Below are 21,337 nucleotides of genomic sequence, written 5' to 3' on the forward strand. Positions count from 1 at the left end.
CCAACCGTTTTTTCCAACTGTCCTTTTTCTGACGCCCTTCGTATTCACCCCGTCATGGCCTTGGTGGTTTGTTTTGGCAGAGGTGAATGTCTGGTGTGTGGGTGGCCCTGTATCCCACCAGGGTCTGCACCAGTCTACCACCCCCCGGCCCCCCCCCCAGCCCCACTCTGATTCTGCTGACAGCGTCCAACCCACCATGAGATAATGCCATTCCAGAGGGATCGTGGCTAAAGCCTCTCATTTTGGCGCTCAGGTATATAAAGAGGACACAAGTGTGCATCAGAGGACAAAGCATTCTGGGAACTCTTATTCACTTCTTTCATCTGTCTGTTTCTGCTGGACGCCGAGCCGTGCCGAGCCGAGCCGAGCTAGACCTAAAGCCTTCCCGGTCACTATGGATATTGCCATCCAGCATCCCTGGTTCAGACGCGCCATGGGCTCCGGCTACCCCGGTCGACTCTTCGACCAGTTTTTCGGCGAGGGCATGTTCGACTACGACCTCTTCCCCTACTCCGCCTCCACCATCAGCCCCTACTACAGACAGTCCATTTTCCGCAACTTTTTGGATTCATTCAACTCTGGCACATCTGAGGTAAACACACCTTATCCGAGGTCATAGGTTTATGATAGAAACAGTAGATTCATGCTTAAGTTTGTATTATCGTGTCTGTTTAACCCTCAAAAACCCAAACATCCAACACTAACCAACACCATCTACTGATCTACACTGTTTAATACCTGCTGATCCACTCAATCTATCAATACATGTAAATAATTGGTGTAAAATACAGTTGTAGATGCTTGTTTTTATGTTCAGTTAATCATATATTTAGATGAAAAAGTCACTATTAACTCTGAACTTTCAGATGAAAATACCTGATTTTCACAGAAAAAAAATGTCAAATGCAGAGGATAATGTAGAATAAATCGGGAAAAATCAAGTTAAAAGTCTAGAAAAATTCATCTGGAAGTTGTCATAAGAATAGTTTTAAGTGTTTAAAGGTTAAGTAAGATAAAAATGCTGAACATAAACGCTTCAGCTGTTACTTTTTTATAGATTAATTGAGAAAACAGACTTTAGTTTGTGAACTGAATGTAACACATCAAAACTTTACAGCATAAAGCGTCATTTACAGCATCTATAGAAGGAAAAAGGCTGTGAGAACGTACGTTACTGAATTTACAACTGCTACACTTAGATTATGACATAAACAGTTTAAGTTTGGATAACAGAGTCATAATCTATGTCATTTTGTGGATTAAAAGTGTTCGACTGAAGCTTCTCAAACCTGAGAATTTAACACTTTCACAGTAAAGTTAATATATTTAGGATAGCATCTACTGATCTAACATGTTTAATACCTTTTGATCCACTAATTCTATCAGTACATGTAAATAATTGGTGTAAAATACAGTTTTTCATCTTTTCATGGTCATCAGATATGACCCATATGGATGTTCAGAGGCTCCGTAGTTACCATGGAAACACCATCATCTTCTACAACATTGATTCACCAGTAAAACCCATGGAGTTGGATCAATGACAGTGGATAAAACGAATAAAAATTAATAAAAAAAACAAAACAAAACAAAACTGTAAAATGATAATGTGAACAAGTAAGCAAAAACATACTAAAATAAAGTACAAAAAAGAAAAGAAAATAAGCAACAAAATGAACATAAAGAGCCAAAGTAATGAATAAAAAGAACAAAAATGAATAAATCAACAAAATAATAAGTAACATGAACAAAATAAGTCTCAAACTGAAAAAGAATAAAATAGGAAACAAAATGTCATCTTCTACAACACTGATTCACCAGTAAAACCCACGGAGTTGGATTAGTGACAGTGGATGGACACACTGGGTTTATGTTCAGTTAATGAGAGATTTCACTAAAAAAGTAACTTTCTCTTCAGCTTTTTTCTATTTCTGATTTAATAACCTCTGAATTTACTCTGAGCTTTTATGAGCATGTACATGATCTGTGAATTAAATATAGGAAAATACATGATCTACACTGAAAAACACAAAATACAGAGGATAATATTAGAATAAATGGTGATAACTCACTTAAGAAAGTTTAAACGGAGAGAAAAATTAATTTGGAAAGTACCATAAAAGTAACAGTGGGTCTTTATGGGTTAAAACTTACAGTCTAAATATATATTAAAATTATATATATTTTTTAAAAAGTGTAGATTGTTAATCTGAATATAACACATATAATAACTATGATGCAAATTAGTGACATTAGGCATAAATGTCATAATAGTAATTAAATTTTCCAATCTCAGGTGTGTCGATTATTTTACGGATGCTACTATTGATCAGTTATTCCAGTCAACAATCAAACAAAAATGATCCAAAATACGTTGAATGTCATGAAATTAGTAACAATAGTAATATAATAAATACAACAATAGTGACTGTATAAATCCTTATGTCGTATATACAGTATTTATTTTATCTGTAGTATAGTTTTTTTGTACATTTAAGCATTTCTTTGTAGTTTTTGTTTATTGTCAGTATTTTCAGTATAATTTTGTGTGATATTTTCAGTCTTTTTGCACTTTTAGTATTTGCTGCTAAACTTTTCATTGTTCCTGTAATGGGGACAATCAATATCTATTCTATTATACAGGGTGTCCCATAAGTCTCCATACATAGGAAAAATAAACGTTTCTTGACATAAACCATTTTTATTTATATAATATGCTCTATATGACTGCCATTTTGTCGGGAACACATTTCAATGCGTGTCTGGTGAAGAACTATAAAGACGAAATATAAAGAAATACATGTTAGAACCATATATGTATGGAATGCATTATGTCTCCTATGTATGGAGACTTATGGGACACCCTGTATTCTATTCTATTCTATTCTATTCTATTCTATTCTATAATTATATTCTACAAGGGGTAAAATCAGTAGAAAAATCGTGCCAATATTAGTAATCTAAGGTAAAATCTGCATATATTCTAGTTCTAATCAATATTGGAGCTGTTTTTGAGTGTTAGCATTAGCGCGTTAGCATATTCCGATGTGCGTTCTCATATGGAGGTGTTGTTAATCTGTCGCGTCGTCTCTCTGTCCGACAGGTGAGGTCTGACAGGGATAAGTTCACTGTCTACCTGGATGTCAAACACTTCTCTCCTGAGGAACTCAACGTCAAAGTCACTGATGATTATGTGGAGATTCAAGGAAAACATGGAGAGAGACAGGTACGGACGCAACATATACACAAAACAGACAAAAAAAAGGGCTGTGGTCGATATCGTTCATTTTCCTCTTGATGGAAACTGGACAAGGAATCAGTTTTTATACCTTCGACTGCTACTAATTAATCAATAACCCTCATTTATATCGTCTAGATCAGGGCTGTCAGACTCATTTTAGTTCCGGTTCCACATTCAGCCCAGTTTGATCTGAAGTGTACGGTGGCCCAGAGGTGCACCAGCCCAAAAAATTATCATCTATAAGGAAAAAAAAAAGACAACAGCCCAAAAAATTATCCACTCTAAGAAAAAAAAAGACAACAGCCCAAACAGTTATCCACTATAAGAAAAGAAAAAAAAAAAGAGAGCCCAAAAAAGGAGCCACTATAAGGAAAAAAAAAACAGAACAGCCCAAAAAATTATCCACTATAAGGAAAAAAAAAAAACAGAACAGCCCAAAAAATTATCCACTATAAGGAAAAAAAAAACACAACAGCCCAAAAAATTATCCACTATAAGAAAAAAAAGAGAACAGCCCAAAAAATGATCCACTGTATATGTTTACAATAACTTTATTTTTAGTGCACCGACCTCCACTTCTGGTGGGTTACTTCATTAGCATTAGCCACATTAGCTCAAGGCCTTAAAAATTTTCAGCCTTTGCTTTTATTTTTTCTTGTGGCCTTAATTTTAAAGCAAGAGACCTTTTGGGTAAACAGTGCCCCCTTAATTGAAAAGGTGGATGATGGTTTTTTTGTTGTTTTTTTTTTTTCTTGTAGTGGATCATTTTTTGGGCTGTTGCACCTCTGGATGTTCGGGGTTCATTGTTTTTGGGTCCTCAGCGCTGAGAATCCATCTAATTTATGATGTGAATAAATTTTGTCCACTTTGACACTGAGCTAACACGCTAACAAGATGACAGTGGATCTACAAATATACAAAACATCTAAAAACAGGCAGAATATTGGTAAAATGACACTTATTTTACTTAAACATTTCAGGTTATTCACCTGAAATGATTTCAAATGGGACGGACTAGTAAAATAATACCATCGTAACCTACAAATAATGTTCAAAATGAACAAATGGGAACTAAATAAAAAATTACATGTACAAAAATGAACAAAAACAATCAACATAATGATGACGTTAAAAATGCATTTGTCTGAAATTCTCATTAAGACATTTCCGGTTATTCACAAAAAAGTACAATTACATTATGAAAATGTCTACATCTACAAAGTTTCCATTAAAATCTAAACATAAATAACCTGAAATTTCTTTTTAAAAATCAAGTGCAATTTTAACAATATTCAGCCTCAGTTTATCATTTACAACTAACAGATCACAGTGGATCTACAAATACACAAAACAGGTTTAATATCAGTAAAATTACACTTATTTCCCTTAAAAACATTTCATTTGTTTATATTTGTTCAGGTTATTCACACTTTTTGTAAAAGGATAGTTTGTAAATGTAAATATTTTCATTTCATTTAACTTTTTTACACTAAAACAAAGAAAAAATGTAGTTGTCATCATGTATAGGTTATTTTTATTATTTTACTTTAGATCATATTGGTCTGAATGTGGAACCTGAACTAAAATGATTTTAACATCACTGATTGTTTATATCTTTAGTGTAATTTGTACATTTGATAAATTCATCCCACTGGAGTTTTTAGACTCTTTGACAGACCGTAGGTTTGACACCACTGACTTAGATTTATTAAACATGTGAAATGAGATTCATCACATACTTCATATATATAAAAAACTATACAATCTATACTACTGCATATATTATGAATTATAAAGGTTCATTTTTAAAAGATTTAAAGGATTCAAATGTTTGTGTGATGGAAGTAACCCAGGGGTGTCAAAATCATTTTAGTTCACATTCAGTCCAATATGATCTAAAGTGGGTCAGACCAGTCAAATAATAACATAATAATCTATAAATAATGATGAATACAAGCTTTACTCTATATTTTACAGCAAAAAAAGTTAAATTACATGATCAAAATGTTTCCATCTACAAACTATCCTTTAAAAAATGTGAAAAACATGAACAACCTGGGATTTGTTAAGAAAAATAAGTGCAATTTTAAAAATACTACTACTACTACTACTAATAATAATAATGATAATCACTATAATACTATATATATTTTGAATTATAAACGTTAATTTTTGGAGGGTTTTACTTGATGCTCACATACTATAAACCTCCTAAAGTGTTTTTTTTTTTTTTTTTAATCCCACTCAAATTTTTGTGCATGTTTTGTTGTTATTGTTTATTCTGTGCATATTTGTTCATTTTTTTGTTTCTTTGTGTTCATTTTGCTCATGTTTCTCAAATTTTTATACACAATTTGCTCTTGTTTAGTTTGTAATTTTTCTTGTCATTTCTATTCACGCTCATGTCACCGCCCATGTGGTTTCCAGGACGACCACGGCTACATCTCCCGTGAGTTTCACCGCCGCTACCGCCTCCCCACCTCTGTCGACCAATCGGCGATCACCTGCACCCTGTCAGCTGACGGCCTGCTCACCGTAACCGGGCCAAAGGTCGGCGGGGGCAGCGAATCGGGCCGCGGCGAGCGCAGCATCCCCGTCACCCGTGACGATAAGCCCAACGCCGCCGCCTCCTCTTAGAGGCCAGGTGGGCGGGGTCAAACGGGGCCCCACCCCCTTACTTCTTTTCTTTCCCCTTAGAGCATATCTGTGTCCTCATCCACTCACAGTATCAGTAGTATCAGTGTTTCCAGTTTAACACAAATACCCCAGTAACGAGGCGAGGGGCTGTTAGATTTTTTAATAAGGAGAAAGTTCATCTAAAGACGAGACAGTCACATGACCTGATCCTTCCTTCCTTAAGCGTGCAGGTAAATGTCACATGACTTGTCTTAGATCTTCTCTTATCTTGTACTTGATTATATCCTGTCCTTTTAGTCCAGGCCTTGTCGAGTGGGAACCCACTCATGACTGAAGTTCATACTAAAGAAATAAACAAATAAAAGACGAACAATCGATAAAAAAAAAGCACCGTTTCTGTGGTTTTATTCTTCACTTTTCATGTGGGGAGGTGACATTCTCAGCAGTGTGGTTCTGCATCAGTATTCAGATGTCTTTCAAATCCTTTTTTACTCCATTTTCTCGTCCGTTTCAGTAACTTGTTCTCATTCTATTAACAATTTTTACCTCAAGAATTATTTAAGGATTCAAATGTTTGTGTGATGGAAGTCATTTTAGTTCATTTTAGGCCACATCACATGGGTCAGACCAGTAAAATAATAACATAATAATCTATAAATAGTGACAAATCCAAGCTTTTCTCCATATTTTACAAAGAAAAAAGTGAAATTACATGGTCAAAATGTTTCCATCTACAAACTATCCTTTAAAAAATGTGAATAACATGAACAACATTTTAACAATATTCTGCCTCTGTTTATCTTTTCTACATGTACATTATAACTTACAGATCACAGTGCATCTACAAATACACAAAACATTTAATAACTGGCAGAATATTGGTACAAATACACTGATTTCCTTCAGACATTTCAGGTTCATATTTGTTCATGCTATTCACATTTTTTATTCACTGCCCAATATGATCTAAAGTGGGTCAGACCAGTAAATAATAACATAATAATCTATAAATAATGACAAATCCAAGCTATTCTCCATATTTTACAGAGAAAAAAGTGAAATTACATGGTCAAAATGTTTCCATCTACAACCTATCCTTTAAAAAATGTGAATATCATGAATAACCTGGAATTTGTTAAGAAAAATAAGTGTAATTTTATCAATATTCTGCCTCAGATTATCATTTCCATATGAACATTATAACTTACAGCTCACAGTGGCTCTACAAATATACAAAACATTTAATAACAAACAGAATATTGGTAAAATTACACTTATTTTCCTTCAGACATTTCAAGTTCATATTTGTTCATGTTATTCACATTTTTTATTCACTGCCCAATATGATCTGAAGTGGGTCAGACCAGTAAATAATAACATAATCACTGATAATGTTAAAAATGGACAAAAATTGGAGAAACATCAACAAAATGTTAAAATTACACATACTTCTGTTAAGACATTTCATATTTTTTCCAGTTATTCACATTTTTAGTAATGAGTCATTTTAGTTTGTATTATTCAGCCGCAGTGAATGAAATTAACACAGAAACAAGACAAATCCAGTTTGATGGAAGTTGAAATTAGTTTGATGTTTTATTCTGCAGACGAGCTTAATTATTTTCATACGACGTGTTGAAGTTCGATCTTAATTCGTTTTCGTCGACCGTCAAATTCACAATATCCGAATAAAAACTAAACAAGAAAACAAAACCAAATGGTCTGAAACGATACAAATCGCTTTAATGTACTGAGTAAAAACTGGGAAACAACTAATTAGAACATATGACGTGAACAATTCTGAAGGAGGAAACTGTTCAACGTTTTGGAACAAAAACATATTTTTCCATTAAAAACTTGACATTAAAATATTCGCAGTATGAATTAACAGAGTCCAACAGGAACATAAACAGATGTGACATGAAGAAGAAAAGTACAATTTAAGTATTAATTTGTGTATTATTTTAAGTATATTTCAAAGTAACAGGAGGACGGAGCCCAATCTTCATCAGAGTTTGGAAACTTCACATCCCTTACCCTGAAAAAACACAAGTATTTTATTTTATTTTATTTTATTTATTTAAAGATTATTAGTGTATTTTGCTTCTTTTCCTCTGGTGGGATGATGATTGCTCTGGTGACACAATGATGCAATATGAAAATGTTTACATCTACAAATTATCTTATAAACAAAGTTAATAACATGAACCTTAAGAAAAAATAAATGTAATTTTAACAATATTCTGCCTCAGTTTATTATTTACACACGTACATTATAACGTACAGATCACAGTGGATCTACAAATACACCAAAAATTTAGTAACAGACAGAATACTGTTAAAATTGCAAGACATTTCATGTTGTTCACGTTATTCACATTTTTATCCAAAGCCCAATATGATCTAAAGTGGGTCGGACCAGTAAAATAATAACATAATAACCTATAAATAATGTTAAAAATGGACAAAAATGTGTGAAACGTGAACAGAAATACACAAAAAATTAACAAATATGAGCAAAGTAAACAAGAATGAAACATACATGAACAGAATGAACAGAAATAACAAAACAATTACCAAAAATAAACAAGAACAAAACCTGCACAAAAATGAGCAAAAATTTCAGAAACATTACCAAAATATTGTGAAAATTGGTTATTATTAAACTTGTTTTTCTTAATAAACGTCAGGTTTTTCATGTTCTTCACATTTTTTAACAACAGATTTTAAGATGTAAACATTTTCCTTACTGAAATTTTACTTTGTCACTCTAAAATACAGAGAAAAATTTGGAGTTGACATCATTTATAGGATATTATGTTAAACAAATAAAGAATAATAACATAATAATCTATAAATAATGTCAAAAATGGAAAAAAAAATGTGAGAAACATGCAACAAACAACAAAAACATATAAAAGAAAATTAACAAATAATAACAAAATACATAATAACAAGAACAAGACATGGACAAAAATTAACAAAAACTTGAGTAATATCAACAAAATTAACAGAAATAAGAAACAAATGTGAACAAAATATACAATAACAAGACTAAAACATGAATAAAAATGAACAAAAAACTTTAGAAACGTGAACAAAATGATGTTGATATTACACTTTTTTGAGAGAGGATCATTTGTAAATCTAAATATTTGTATGTAATTTTAATTTTTTTACACTAAAACAAACATTTGTATTTGTCTTTATTTATAGGTTATTCTGTTATTATTTTACTGCTCTGACCCACTTTAGATCATACTGGACTGAATGTGGAACCTGAACCACAATGAGTTGGACACCTTTGAGGCAATTACATATCATCATTTCAAACATTTTCATTAGTGTAATTTTACTTTACTAAATAAAAAAATAAGATAATAACTTATAAATAATAACAACAAAACATGCACAAAACTTTGAGGACCATGAACAAAATGAACAAGGAAAAAAAAAAAAAAACATTACCAAAAAAATGAACAAAATAAACAATAACAAGACTAAAACATGCACACAAATGAACAAAAATTTAAAAAAACATCAACAAAATGATGTTAAAATTACAATTAAGACATTTCAGGTTGCTCATATTTTTGTGAAAGAATCATTTGTAAATCGAAATATTTCCATGTAATTTACATTTTTTACACTAAAACAAAGACAAACATTTGTATTTGTCATTATTTATAGGTTATTCTGTTATTATTTTACTGCTCTGACCCACTTTAGGTCATACTGGACTGAATGTGGAACCTGAACCACAATGAGTTTGACAGCTTTGAGGTAATTATATATTATCATTACAATCATTTTCCTTAGTGTAATTTTACTTTAATAAATAAAAAAATAACATAATAACCTATAAATAATACCAACAAAACATGTACAAAACTTTGAGGACCATGAACAAAATGAACAGGAAAAAATGAACAAATATGCTCATATTTTTAGTGAAAGGATAATTTACAAATCAAAACATTTCCATGTAATTTTATTTTTTTACACTAAAACAAAGACACACATTTGTATTTGTCTTTATTTACTGGTTATTCTGTTATTATTTCACTGCTGTGACCCACTTTAGAACCTGAATTTGATCGAGTGGACCTCAGTGCGTTTGTGTGGACACTGGTCGGATTCATGGTGTAACTCTCCAGGTGTGTGGACTCGTACCTGACTGAGCGCGTGCAGATCCTCCAGGGTTTGCTGGGCGGCCTGTCTCACACTGGGCTGGACGCTGAAACTCAGCCGACCGATACGAGTCTGGACGTCCGGATCCAACAGAGACGAGCCCAGGAGGAGCAGGACGTCCTCCTCCAACAGAACCGACTGGAGGAGGCGCAGGGCGTGGAGACACACCTCCCAGTCAACGTCTGACACACACACACGCACACACACACACACACACACACACACATTAAGGTTCAGTCACAATCAGATTGACAACAGGACGATGTTTAGGTATGAAATGAAACGAAACAGGCCGATGATGTTCACTGGTCTGGAAAATATGACACAACAAAGTCATGTCACCTGTAGCGATGGAGTAGTTATGGAATCACATCAGCAGAGGAAACGACAGGAAACGATAAGAAATGATATACTCTCACATTAGAGACGTAGACAAAATAGACAGATCACATTTATGAAGCATCTGGGAAATGAACAAATATGAACAAAAGTATTATGAAAATGAGCAAAAATGAACAAAATAATTATAAAACTGAGCAAAAATTAACAAAAGAATTATAAAACTGAGCAAAAATTAACAAAATTATTATTAGAATGAGCAAAAATGAACATAAATATTATGAAAATGAACAAAAATGAACAAAAGTATTATGAAAATGAGCAAAAATGAACAAAATAATTATAAAACTGAGCAAAAATGAACAAAATTATTGTTAGTATGAGAAAAATGTGAACATAAATATTATGAAAATGAACAAGAATGAACAAAAGTATTATGAAAATGAGCAAAAATGAACAAAATAATTTTTAAAAATGCGCAAAAATGAACAAAAGTATTATGAAAATGAACAAAATTGAAAAAAATTATTGTGAAAATGAGCAAAAATGAACACAAGTATTATGAAAATGAACAGAATGCTTATAAAATGAGCACAAATGAACAAAATTATTATGAAAATGAACAAAAATATTATAAAAAAATAAGCAAAAATGAACAGTTATTAAGAAAAAGAAAAAACCTTGTAAAATTGACAAAATTCTTACAAAACTGAGCAAAAATTAATAAAATTATGATGAAAATGAGCAAAAGTGAACAATTATTATTAAAATCAGCAAAAATGAAAAAAATTCTCATAAAACTAGACAAAAATGAACATAAATATTATGAAAATGAATAAAGTTGACATAAAAATTTTCAAAAACGAACCGAATTCTTATAAAACTGAGCAAAAGTGAACAAAATTCTAATTAAAATGAGCACAAAGGAACATAAATATGATGAAAAGGAACAAATATGAACACAATTATTATCAAAATGAACAAAATTATTATAAAACTGAACAAAAGTATTATCAAAATGAGCAAAAATGAACATAATCATCATGAAAATGAACAAAAATGAACAGAACTATTATGAAAATGGGCAAAACTAACAAAATTATTATGACAAAGAGCAAAAATCAACAAAATTATTCCAAAAAGGAGGACAAAAAGAAACAAATAAAATACTCAAGACAATGAGCTAATTAATCTAGAAAATGTAAAAAACTATTATGAAAACAATATTATTATGAAAATGAACAAAATTCCCCATAAAATGAACATAAATGAAGATAATTACACACGTTTCTCCACTTATTGGTTCTTTTCTTCATATATTTTTCTACTTTTGTGAATCTCAGACTCTGTTAAACCTGTTTCAACACAAAAACACTTGTGACTGAAGGTGTGCTTTCACCACAGATTTGAACATTTTCATTGATCTGACGTCAAACCTTCAGTATTTGGGCTGAATTATCTCATTTTCCAGTGAACTAGGACAGAAACAGGCCTCAGTTCCATCAAACTGAGACTGAACTGAACATTTACGTGTAAAACATTTGGCTTTTGTGTCGTTTTCCAGGACTTTAAAGTCTGTTTCTGGATCCTTACCGTCCAACAGGGTCCAGATGAGCGTGAGCAGTCCTGGGTTCTTGATGACGTACTTGAGTCCTTTCACACTGATGCTGACGTTGTAGAGCGTCATCAGCATCAACCTGCACAGCAGCAGCAGTGGAAGAACACTGACACCTGGTGGTCACATCAGGAAACTACAACCCTCACCTAAAAACAGTCTATTCAGTCCCACTTATGGCCTCATGTAAGAAAAAACACATATGAACACATTTTTTCATCATATCCTACATTTTCTCTTATGTTGTTACATCATGTACATGTGTGGGATTCACCAGCGTTTTCTTATTTTTAAGTGGTCGAATGAATTTTACCAAGATCAGAGAAAAATGTCACAGCCCAGTTAGAAACACAGGAACAAATTAAAGTAGCTTTTCATGTCCCAGTGTGGGTCCTATTTTCGAACCCAATATTCTGTTAAAAATTCATTAATTTTGGGATGGCTCAGAGCAAGAGTATAATCAAATTTTTATGTTATATATTGAAAACAAAGGTTTTGCTGTTTTTTACATCAAAACATATGATTTGTTTACATTACAAACATGGCATTTAAAGACTTAAAAATATGACAGTTATTTAGTATTAGTATTTTTATATAAGTTGATAAAATATTTTAAACAAATGGTTCCAGGCACAACAAACTCCACCCCTCACATGTAGCTTATTTTGGCATCGATCCAGCTGTCATCATGTCTATGCGTGTGCTGGTGTCAGTATATCAGTGTCCTATATATATATGTGCAAAGTATGAAGCAAATTAAAACAAAATTGATGTTTTTATAGGCATGTGAAATTTCGCCCATTATAAGAAAATGGGGAAAAACAAAAGATTTTAAAAATTCCTACAAAACTGAAACTTTAACCTATTTTTCCCAAAATGTAATCACATCTATTCTGGGTCACTGGCAATCTATAAACCAAATTTGGTATGAATTCGACCAATAGTTTTGCTGCTAAAGTGTAAACAAACAAAGAAACAAACTGAACCAAAAACAATACCCTTTGCCTCCCCTTCAGATGGCAGGATATAAATGTTAAAAAGTTTAAAAAAAAAAAACTGTATGACCAACATTTCTGACATAACTACGATACTGAGCGGAATGTTTTACCAAAAGTAAAACACTTTTGGTGAGTGGATACTGAAGGGTTAACGATACCGGCGTGTCAGTATAAATGAAAACCATCCCATTATCATTACAATGACAGTGTATTTCCACGTACACTTTAAGTTTGGGGAAGACACCAGGTTTCATCAGTTCCAGGAGTTTCATCAGAGTGTCCAACAGGACATGAGCAGAGGACGCCAGGAAGTCCCGCCCACATGGGACTGCTGCTATATCTGTTAAATACAGAATAAAACCACGTTACAAATAAAGACGGAGCTGTTTGTTGATGTAGTCGTAGGCGATGTTCAAAATCTTACAACGTACGACCTTGGAGAAAAGAACGTACACTCTAAAAAATAAAAGTAAATGTACATGAATGTGTCTGAAAACCCTGTGTACCATTTTAGTTGTTGATATTGTGATTGACCTGTTTGTTTATTTATCTATTTATTTATTTTCTTTCCTTAAATGTACCAGAATGCATTGTCTTGTTATGCATGTTTTGTTTGTATTGCCTTTTTTTCTTTTCCTATAGATTCTGTTTGTTTATCAAGTCTGATGTCAATGTTTGTATTATGAACACATTACTAGAAAGTATAAGTGTTATATTTGTTACATGTTGAAAAGTTCTAGAAATAAAGTTAAAAAAAAAAAAAAAACAGATATTGGACAATCTTACTGGAAGTGTGGGACAAAACACTGTCAGCCTCATTGTATTATTTAGGATGTTATCGTTCTGTGGTGTTTAAATATGAACATCTGAAAGGGTTTTGATGCAAATGTATAATAAAATATAAAACATAGAAGATGGTTTATACATGGAATTATGTTGTAGAGGGTGTCTGTGTATGACCATATGTTTACTGTGTTTCTGGTTTGTTTTGTTTTTTTTACTGCAGATTTTGTTGACTTTATTTAACCCTTTAAAACCACTTGAATCATATTTGCTACACCAGGTTCTGAGACCTCTATCTAATCAACCAGATCAACACTTTCCTTACAAACCTGTTGTATGTGACCTAATGTGTGTTTTCTGCCCCCTGGTGGATTATCATCCCACTGCAGTTAGAGTTAGGGTTAGGGTGACCCACATATTCTGGAACATCACACCTTTCTGGGATGATATATTTGTCATGATGAACACAGTTTTCAACTAAACATTCACTAAAGAATGAAAGTTTGTTATTTTAGGTGTAATCCCAGAAAGTTTAGAGGGAAATAACCAAAAATACCTTTTGCAAATTTTACTAACGGCAGTCATTGAATGCATCACTATCAAGTGGTTGAAACCTGAAGCTCCCACATGAAACATTTGTATTGAGAAAGTGAAGGAAACCTATCAGATGGAGCAAATGACTTATGTTCTTAAAATTCAGGGAGAAATATTCACAAAGAGCTGGAGTCCCATGATTAACCTTTTAATGTGACAAGCATTCAGAGGCGGTCATCTATATGTATGTGTTTTGGGTTTTTTTTGTCTCTTCAGTGTCATTTGTGACTAATTGTAATCACTATCTACTGCAGATATCCATATTTGTTCATATATGCCATATAGGGAAGTTTGATTAGATAAGTCTATGCATGTAAAATGACTTGTATACTTAGTGCCATTAAAAATACATGGTCCAAGCATGCGGTGTAATTTCCAGAAAATGATTTGCTCAGGTGCTTGTTTTATACATGGTCGAAGTCAAGGGAAGGTTCACATCTGGTCAAAAAAATGTATTACAATAATCTACACCAAACCTATATTTTCGGGTCGGTAATTACTTATATTTTCAGGAAAATGTATTTTGACATGAGAAAAAATTTGTGAAAAAATAATTTGAGGAGTTTCATGAGTGTGAATGTTTGGAAAGTGACAAAGTTTCCTGCCGTCATTCTGGGTTCATTTTAGAAACTCATAAATAAACTACATTTATTCCAAATACACGGATATTTGACTATTATATTATTTCTGTCATATTCTAAACACAGTGTTTAAAATTAACAAATGTACCAATGAATACTGAATGTTTCATACGGGTACCACAGTCCAGTACAGATACTGTAAACACTAGTCGAGGTCAGATCCAGACTCACTGGTGAGGATTCCTGCCAGCGCCAGCACAAACTGGTGTTCCTCAGAGTCCTGGTCCTCGGTCTGGGTTTTCGCGTCTTCATCCAAAGACCTGACGAAACTCTCCAGGGTCTGAGCAGCGACGGCAACAAAGGACCGAAGCTTCCCCTAAAGCAGCGACGTCAAAGTCACCTGAGTTCAGTTCACATTCAGACCAGTATGATCGAAAGTAGGTCAGACCAGTAAAATAATAACATAAGAACCTAAAAATAATGACAAATACAAACTTTTCTCTATATTTTAGAGTGAAAAAAGTAAAATTACATGGTCACATGTTTTTCACATTTAAAAAAAAATGTGAAAAACATGAACTACTTCTCCTGAGACATTTCCGGTTATTCTTCCTTTTTTTTTTTTTGTAAGTGTAAACATTTTCATGTAATTTAACTTTTTTTTTTTTTACACACAAAAAAAGCAAAAACTTGGAGTTGTCATTATTTAAAGGTTATTATGATAGTGTTTTACTTTGGATCATATTGGTCTGAATGTAGAACCTGAATTAAAGTGGCTGTTATTATCTTCAGTGTAACTTTTGTATTTCACAGATTCATCCTATTGGAGGGACTGGACCCTTCAGCGGTCCGTATGTTTGACACCCCTGCCCTGAAGCGTGGGTACAACACAGTGACTGAACAGCCCCGCCCCCTAAAACTCTGACAGCGACAGCGGACGACGGCGGTCTCACCTCGGCCATCCAGCGTACGACCGCGTCCTCATTGGCCGAGCAGCTCCATAACAGACCACAGGCCGCTGATCCCAGACCAGAGCAGAAGGACGCCTGCTGCTGCAGCTCTGCCCCGCTCTGCCACAGCTGATGACGCAACAACAGCTTCTCCTACACACACACACACACACACACACACACACACACACACACACACAGATACACAACATGACACAACAGACAAAACACTGCACAACAGGCTGAACCTTTGACTTAAGTCACATGTACAGAGACGATGAAAACCCTCTGAATACAGGAGTTTAAACAGATGAGCATCACAACAAACACAATGAACGACAATAAACAACATGACCAAATAAACAAATACATGAACAAAAAATGACCAAAATAATCAACAAATCAAACAAAAACTTCAATAAACTGAACACAAAAAAGAACAAAAAACTAACAAATGAACAAAAATGAGCAAAAAAATTAACAAACTGACCAAAGTAAGCAACAAATGGGACAAAAACCTCAACAAACTAAACAAAAATGAACATAAATGACAATAATAATCGACAAAATGACAAAAATATTTTAAAAACATCAACAAAATGAACAAAAAAATGAACAAAAATGAACAAATTAATCAATAACTCAAACCAAAACATCAACAATCTGAACAAAAATCAACAAAAAAATAAATGAATGAAAATTGCACAAAATGCCAAAAATAATCAAAAAACTAAAAAAAATCAGCAAACTGAACAAAAAACAAATTAACAAAAACGACCAAAAATAATTGACAAAATGACCAAAACATTTTTTTAAAAAGCATCAAATGAACAAAAAAATGAACAAATTAATCAATGAATCAAACAAAAACATCAACTGAACGAAACTGAAAAAAAAAATCAAAAATTACAAAACTAATTGACAAAATACCAAAAATAACCAAAAAACAGAAAAAAAATCAACAAACTGAACAAAAAAACAGACCTAAAGCATTAGTTTAAATGTTGCATATAAACAATAATAAAGAACGTCTTGTCTCGTTTCGCAGGTGAAAGCTGCAGACAAACTCATGTCCTTTAAGTATTTTCCGTTCTGTCTTAATAGAAGTTTTTGTGTTCGTCTTCGGCTGAATCCCGTCCCGTCACACATAAACGGTGTGTCCAGGTCCTTTGCTCCACCCGTGGACTCCCTGAACTCACCTCTCTCTCTTTTTGACATTCGCTCTGAGCTGCTTCCAGTCGAGACTGAAGGTGACGACACTCCTGTTGCAGTTTCTCTTTTTCTTGCACCAGATGTTCTTTCTCTGTAAACACTAATAAACACACACTGCAGTGTAAACAGTGTCACTGCTTCTACAGTAACGTACACATAAAAAAACAGCACAAGTAGAATTTCACGACCGTGGCTTAAAAACAGTTCCATCTAAAAAACTACAGATGAAAATAGTTCCAGCGTCCCTGTATGTCAGCGTGGTGGTCTATTAAGAACCAGCTGAATGTGTGAGGTTGTCAGGTTCTGGTCTGTGTTCCAGTCCTGTGGTCCGGATGCAGATCAATCTAACAATAGAAGTGGGCGGGACTTTCACTGGAGGAGAACTCCACTCATTCAACCACAGTCCAGATATGACTTCAACCACTGATCAATAGGAACTAGACTGATATCTGTATCCATTTATATGTTATAAACCATTAGAAGGAAAGGCATATTTACAATATTTCAAATTCTTCAAAAATGTAAAAATCTAAACTTCTGAAAAGTGTGGACAAGGTTTGTAGACACTGTCCCGATGAAGATACATATAAAATTTGAAATCAATCTGACCAGCATTTTGGGAGACAAGGATTGTTGAAATGTAGACACTGGTGACCTTGAGTTTAACCCTTCAAAGTCACTCGAGGTCAAAGGTCACAGACCCAAATGAAAGTTCATATATGACTTCCTACCAGTGCTCAGTAGTAACTATACTGACATGCTATAAACTATTAAAATATGGACCATGATAAATAAAAAGGCACATTTTTAATATTCAAAAAACTCGCCAAAAATTCAGAAATCTAAATTTTCCAAAACTACCTGCAGACCTATTTAACTCAACACTAGCCGATTCATTTTTACAGAAAAGACGACAATAAAAACCTCTGAATCAAACTTAAATACTGTGCTGACGGGCAGATAAGTGTTACAGTATGAAGTTTTGAATGGAAAGTAGGATTTTTCATATCAGTTCATATTGATAATTAATATAATACATGTTAAATTAGTGTTTCTTTAAAGTTAAAAAGTAGATTTTGGTCCAGAGTTCAAGTTGAACAAAACGAACACAAAGTGAAATACGGAAGAGGTAATGAGAGAAAATAACACGAGGTCAACTTGTGATTTATTCTAATTGTGTTTTGTGAAGATGAGGATGATGCATGAGATGTTTATTCATGATTTTAATCTAATCAGAAAATGACAAACGCTTAACAGCACAGCATTTCCCAAATCTAGAAAGAAAACCAGAAAAACACTTAGATAAAATGATTCGCTTTGCATCAAAATACAGATGATCAAATAAAGACAACAGAAGCGTTTCAGCTCAGAATGTAAACAAAACAAAGGAAATTACATCCCAATAACCATTATTACCATTCTGTTGCCCATTCCTAGATGTATGTTATATGATATATGATCATTTAAATATCAGCTCTTACTTTTCTGTCCATGTAAACTGTGACTAAACCTCCTTTTATTGACCTGCTTGAATGTATTTGAGTATCAGATCAGTTCAAGTCTTGTTTTTACATTTTTTTCATAGTCAGGAGTTAAACCTCTATGTTTTTCTGTTCATTGTTATCATGTCATACTTGTCTGTGATGCTTGAGCTTTGTGCAGCGTTTCCACCAGGTTCCTGTTGAGAACTTTGGGCAGGAACTCCTTCAGCTGCATGACTTCAGTGGTTAATTTCTCTAACTCTCTTTTTCTCACTCGAACAAAACAATCCTGAAAGAAAAAAAAACCCCACAAAGTTCATTACAGCAGTATTGAAATTTGTCTGGTTGTATTTTATGGACAAATACAAGGAACTGTTGAATGCAGGGGTGTCAAACAAATTAATTATGACAATTTTAACTTTTAATCATTTGCAAAGAAATTCCACAAAGTCATGCCACTGATGCCACTGCTTAATTACTGGAACATGTGCCTCCAATAAAGTCAAGATCTGACAGTGCATTTCACTCAAACTATTACAGGTATACAAGTATATTTTCAAGGGTTAACAGTATTTATGTGTAGTTTTTTAAACCTGGAGCTGCTATAAATGCATAGGATAACGTGCTGCGCTCTATTAATCTCCCTCAGCCAAATCTAGTGTCAGATTCTGTTAAAAGTTACTGCCCTATAATTTAGATTAGATTGTTTCTATGTAAAACTTATTACATACATATTTATATTTGCAAGTACTCAGATATTATAACTACACAAGGCTGTTTCAAGCAAACATATTATCCCAACAAAGGGCTCACGTCTCCATTTAACACCATTTGACCTTGGAAAAGTAGGTCAAGGTCACCTATTTTCAAACAGCTTCTGCTCCATGCCAAGACGCACCCATAGTATAAGTTTGGTGCAGACACCAATGCATTCTTCAGATAATGCAATTACATCAATGACTGGACAGACAGACAGACGACAAAACGATTACAATACCCCTTCAGCAATTTCTGGCTGAGGGGTGAGAACCTCAAGTGTTAAAATTTTTTAGTCCAGGTGTCACATACAGACCAATAACATAACGTGCCTGCACTTGAAAACCCTTGGCCTTTGGTCCACGCCAGGGTTTTCTTATCATTTACTATCTGCTGCTGCTGTCACCGCCACCGTGCACGGAAATGAACGAAAATTTGAGAAACAGCAACAAAATTTTATCATTACATTCTCTTCTCTGAAGACGTTCTATGTCATTGTTGTTCACGTTTGTTCAGTTTATTCACATTTTTTCATGAAAGAATAGTTTGTCAATGTAAACATTTTCATGTAATTTTACTTTTTTTGTACACTAAAATGGGAAAGTTTTATAGTGGTCATTATTTCTAAGTTATTATAATAGTATCTTACCTTAGATCATATTGGTCTGAATGTGGAACCTGAACTAAAATGATTTAAACATCCTGGATTGTTAATATCTTCAGTGTAATTCTTTTTTATTTCACATATTCATCCCATGGACCACGTTTGACACCCCTGATCTGTACTATTGCTAGTATAACGTGCTGTAAACATACAAACAGTACTAACTCATATTCATTCATTCATTTATTTTGAGCAGAAGAAAAAAATAAACATTTTTTGTGTACAAGGAACTAATATCAGAGCAAATACATTAATAAATAAACGTAATCAAGACAAAATAGCAACTGCAATGTACACTAGTAAAAACAAAACAAATTCAGTACGTATTGCTCAAAAAGGAGTGGGAAGAAAACTTATTAAATCCCATCCCCATCTCACATTTATACAGCATAACACATTACTTTTGCTTCATTAATGATACAGTAACATCTGTTCAGGGTCCTAATAATGTAAATAACACATAGTAAACAGATTAGGAAAACTGATGTGTATTACACTTAGTACCTATCTAATTGATAGTCTGCATAACTTATAATACAATATATTTCAACAATAACCACATACCAGCATGGCAAACAATGACTTGCACAAACCAACGAAGGTAAAAAAAAAAAAAAAAAAAAAAAAAAAAAAAAAGTCATGGAGTGGTCCAGCAATTAACAATAAGCCCCGCCCTCCCCCTACTGTGACCAGACCATACATCTGTAAAGTGCTTTAAAACTGTGGATATTTTAGCATACTGGTTTCCTTCTTATTGTACTTCTCATATTTATTGTTATTTGTGATAATACTCAGTCCCATGTGTCATTTTTGTGTCTTTTAGAACAGTTACCTTTTCTCTTTGACACAGACTTAGCATCTTTCGGCCCAAAACCTTGATAGTTGTAGGTACAGTGTAGCTCCTCTAATCTGCTGCGGAAAGTAATTTCTTTTATATTGACAAAAATATTTACAAGTTGAGATGTTAAATATAATTCTACACGTACTTACATCAGATGAAGTTGTCACAGTTCGGACCTGGTTCAAAAACAATGGCGCCGCAAGATGGAGGACAGTTAGGACGATACTAACAGCTCGTAACTGACAGGGGTCCTTGAAAATACTAAAATATTACTGATTAATCCCTAAAAGTAATGACACAACACCATAAAGCAACATTTGCTTCATATGGTACAAGTATACATATTTGTTTATTTGCATTTGTTTTGTTTTTGCGAAAAAGAATAAAATTCATCCCCCCCTTCCTTATTTTACACATGGTTTGGTCCAGGTGTTGGAGCTAGCTAGTTAGCTAA

At 33.4% G+C, this 21,337-nt stretch overlaps 2 protein-coding genes across 2 annotated transcripts; one reads left to right on the top strand and one right to left on the bottom strand.

The window, feature by feature from the left end:
• Positions 1 to 303: 303 nt before the first annotated feature.
• On the top strand, positions 304 to 6,233 carry cryaa (crystallin, alpha A). Its single transcript, XM_030153795.1, has 3 exons — positions 304 to 592; positions 3,104 to 3,226; positions 5,669 to 6,233. Exons 1-3 carry the CDS (start codon positions 395 to 397, stop codon positions 5,876 to 5,878), a joined length of 531 nt encoding a protein of 176 aa, XP_030009655.1. The 5' UTR covers positions 304 to 394; the 3' UTR covers positions 5,879 to 6,233.
• Positions 6,234 to 7,803: 1,570 nt separating this feature from the next.
• hsf2bp (heat shock transcription factor 2 binding protein) lies at positions 7,804 to 20,912 on the bottom strand. The gene is made up of 9 exons (XM_030153494.1): positions 20,875 to 20,912; positions 18,776 to 18,911; positions 17,129 to 17,241; positions 15,933 to 16,082; positions 15,211 to 15,355; positions 13,244 to 13,361; positions 12,002 to 12,105; positions 10,052 to 10,251; positions 7,804 to 7,916 (listed from the first exon to the last, which is right to left on the bottom strand). The coding sequence occupies exons 1-9, from the start codon at positions 20,899 to 20,901 to the stop codon at positions 7,887 to 7,889; spliced, it is 1,023 nt and encodes a 340-aa protein (XP_030009354.1). The 5' UTR covers positions 20,902 to 20,912; the 3' UTR covers positions 7,804 to 7,886.
• Positions 20,913 to 21,337: the final 425 nt, after the last annotated feature.

This window comes from Sphaeramia orbicularis, chromosome 2 (assembly GCF_902148855.1).
Source record: "Sphaeramia orbicularis chromosome 2, fSphaOr1.1, whole genome shotgun sequence".
In the NCBI taxonomy this organism is placed as follows: Eukaryota; Metazoa; Chordata; class Actinopteri; order Kurtiformes; family Apogonidae; genus Sphaeramia; species Sphaeramia orbicularis.

Coding starts and splice junctions, on each gene's coding strand:
- cryaa (XM_030153795.1), top strand. CDS start 395: ATGGATATTGCCATCCAGCATCCCTGGTTCAGACGCGCCATGGGCTCC. Junction 593..3,103: donor TCAACTCTGGCACATCTGAG/GTAAACACACCT, acceptor TCTGTCCGACAG/GTGAGGTCTGACAGGGATAA. Junction 3,227..5,668: donor GAAAACATGGAGAGAGACAG/GTACGGACGCAA, acceptor TGTGGTTTCCAG/GACGACCACGGCTACATCTC.
- hsf2bp (XM_030153494.1), bottom strand. CDS start 20,901: ATGCTAAGTCTGTGTCAAAGAGAAAAG. Junction 17,242..18,775: donor AGCTCAAGCATCACAGACAA/GTATGACATGAT, acceptor TGTGTTTATTAG/TGTTTACAGAGAAAGAACAT. Junction 12,106..13,243: donor GTCTTCCCCAAACTTAAAGT/GTACGTGGAAAT, acceptor GCTGCTGTGCAG/GTTGATGCTGATGACGCTCT.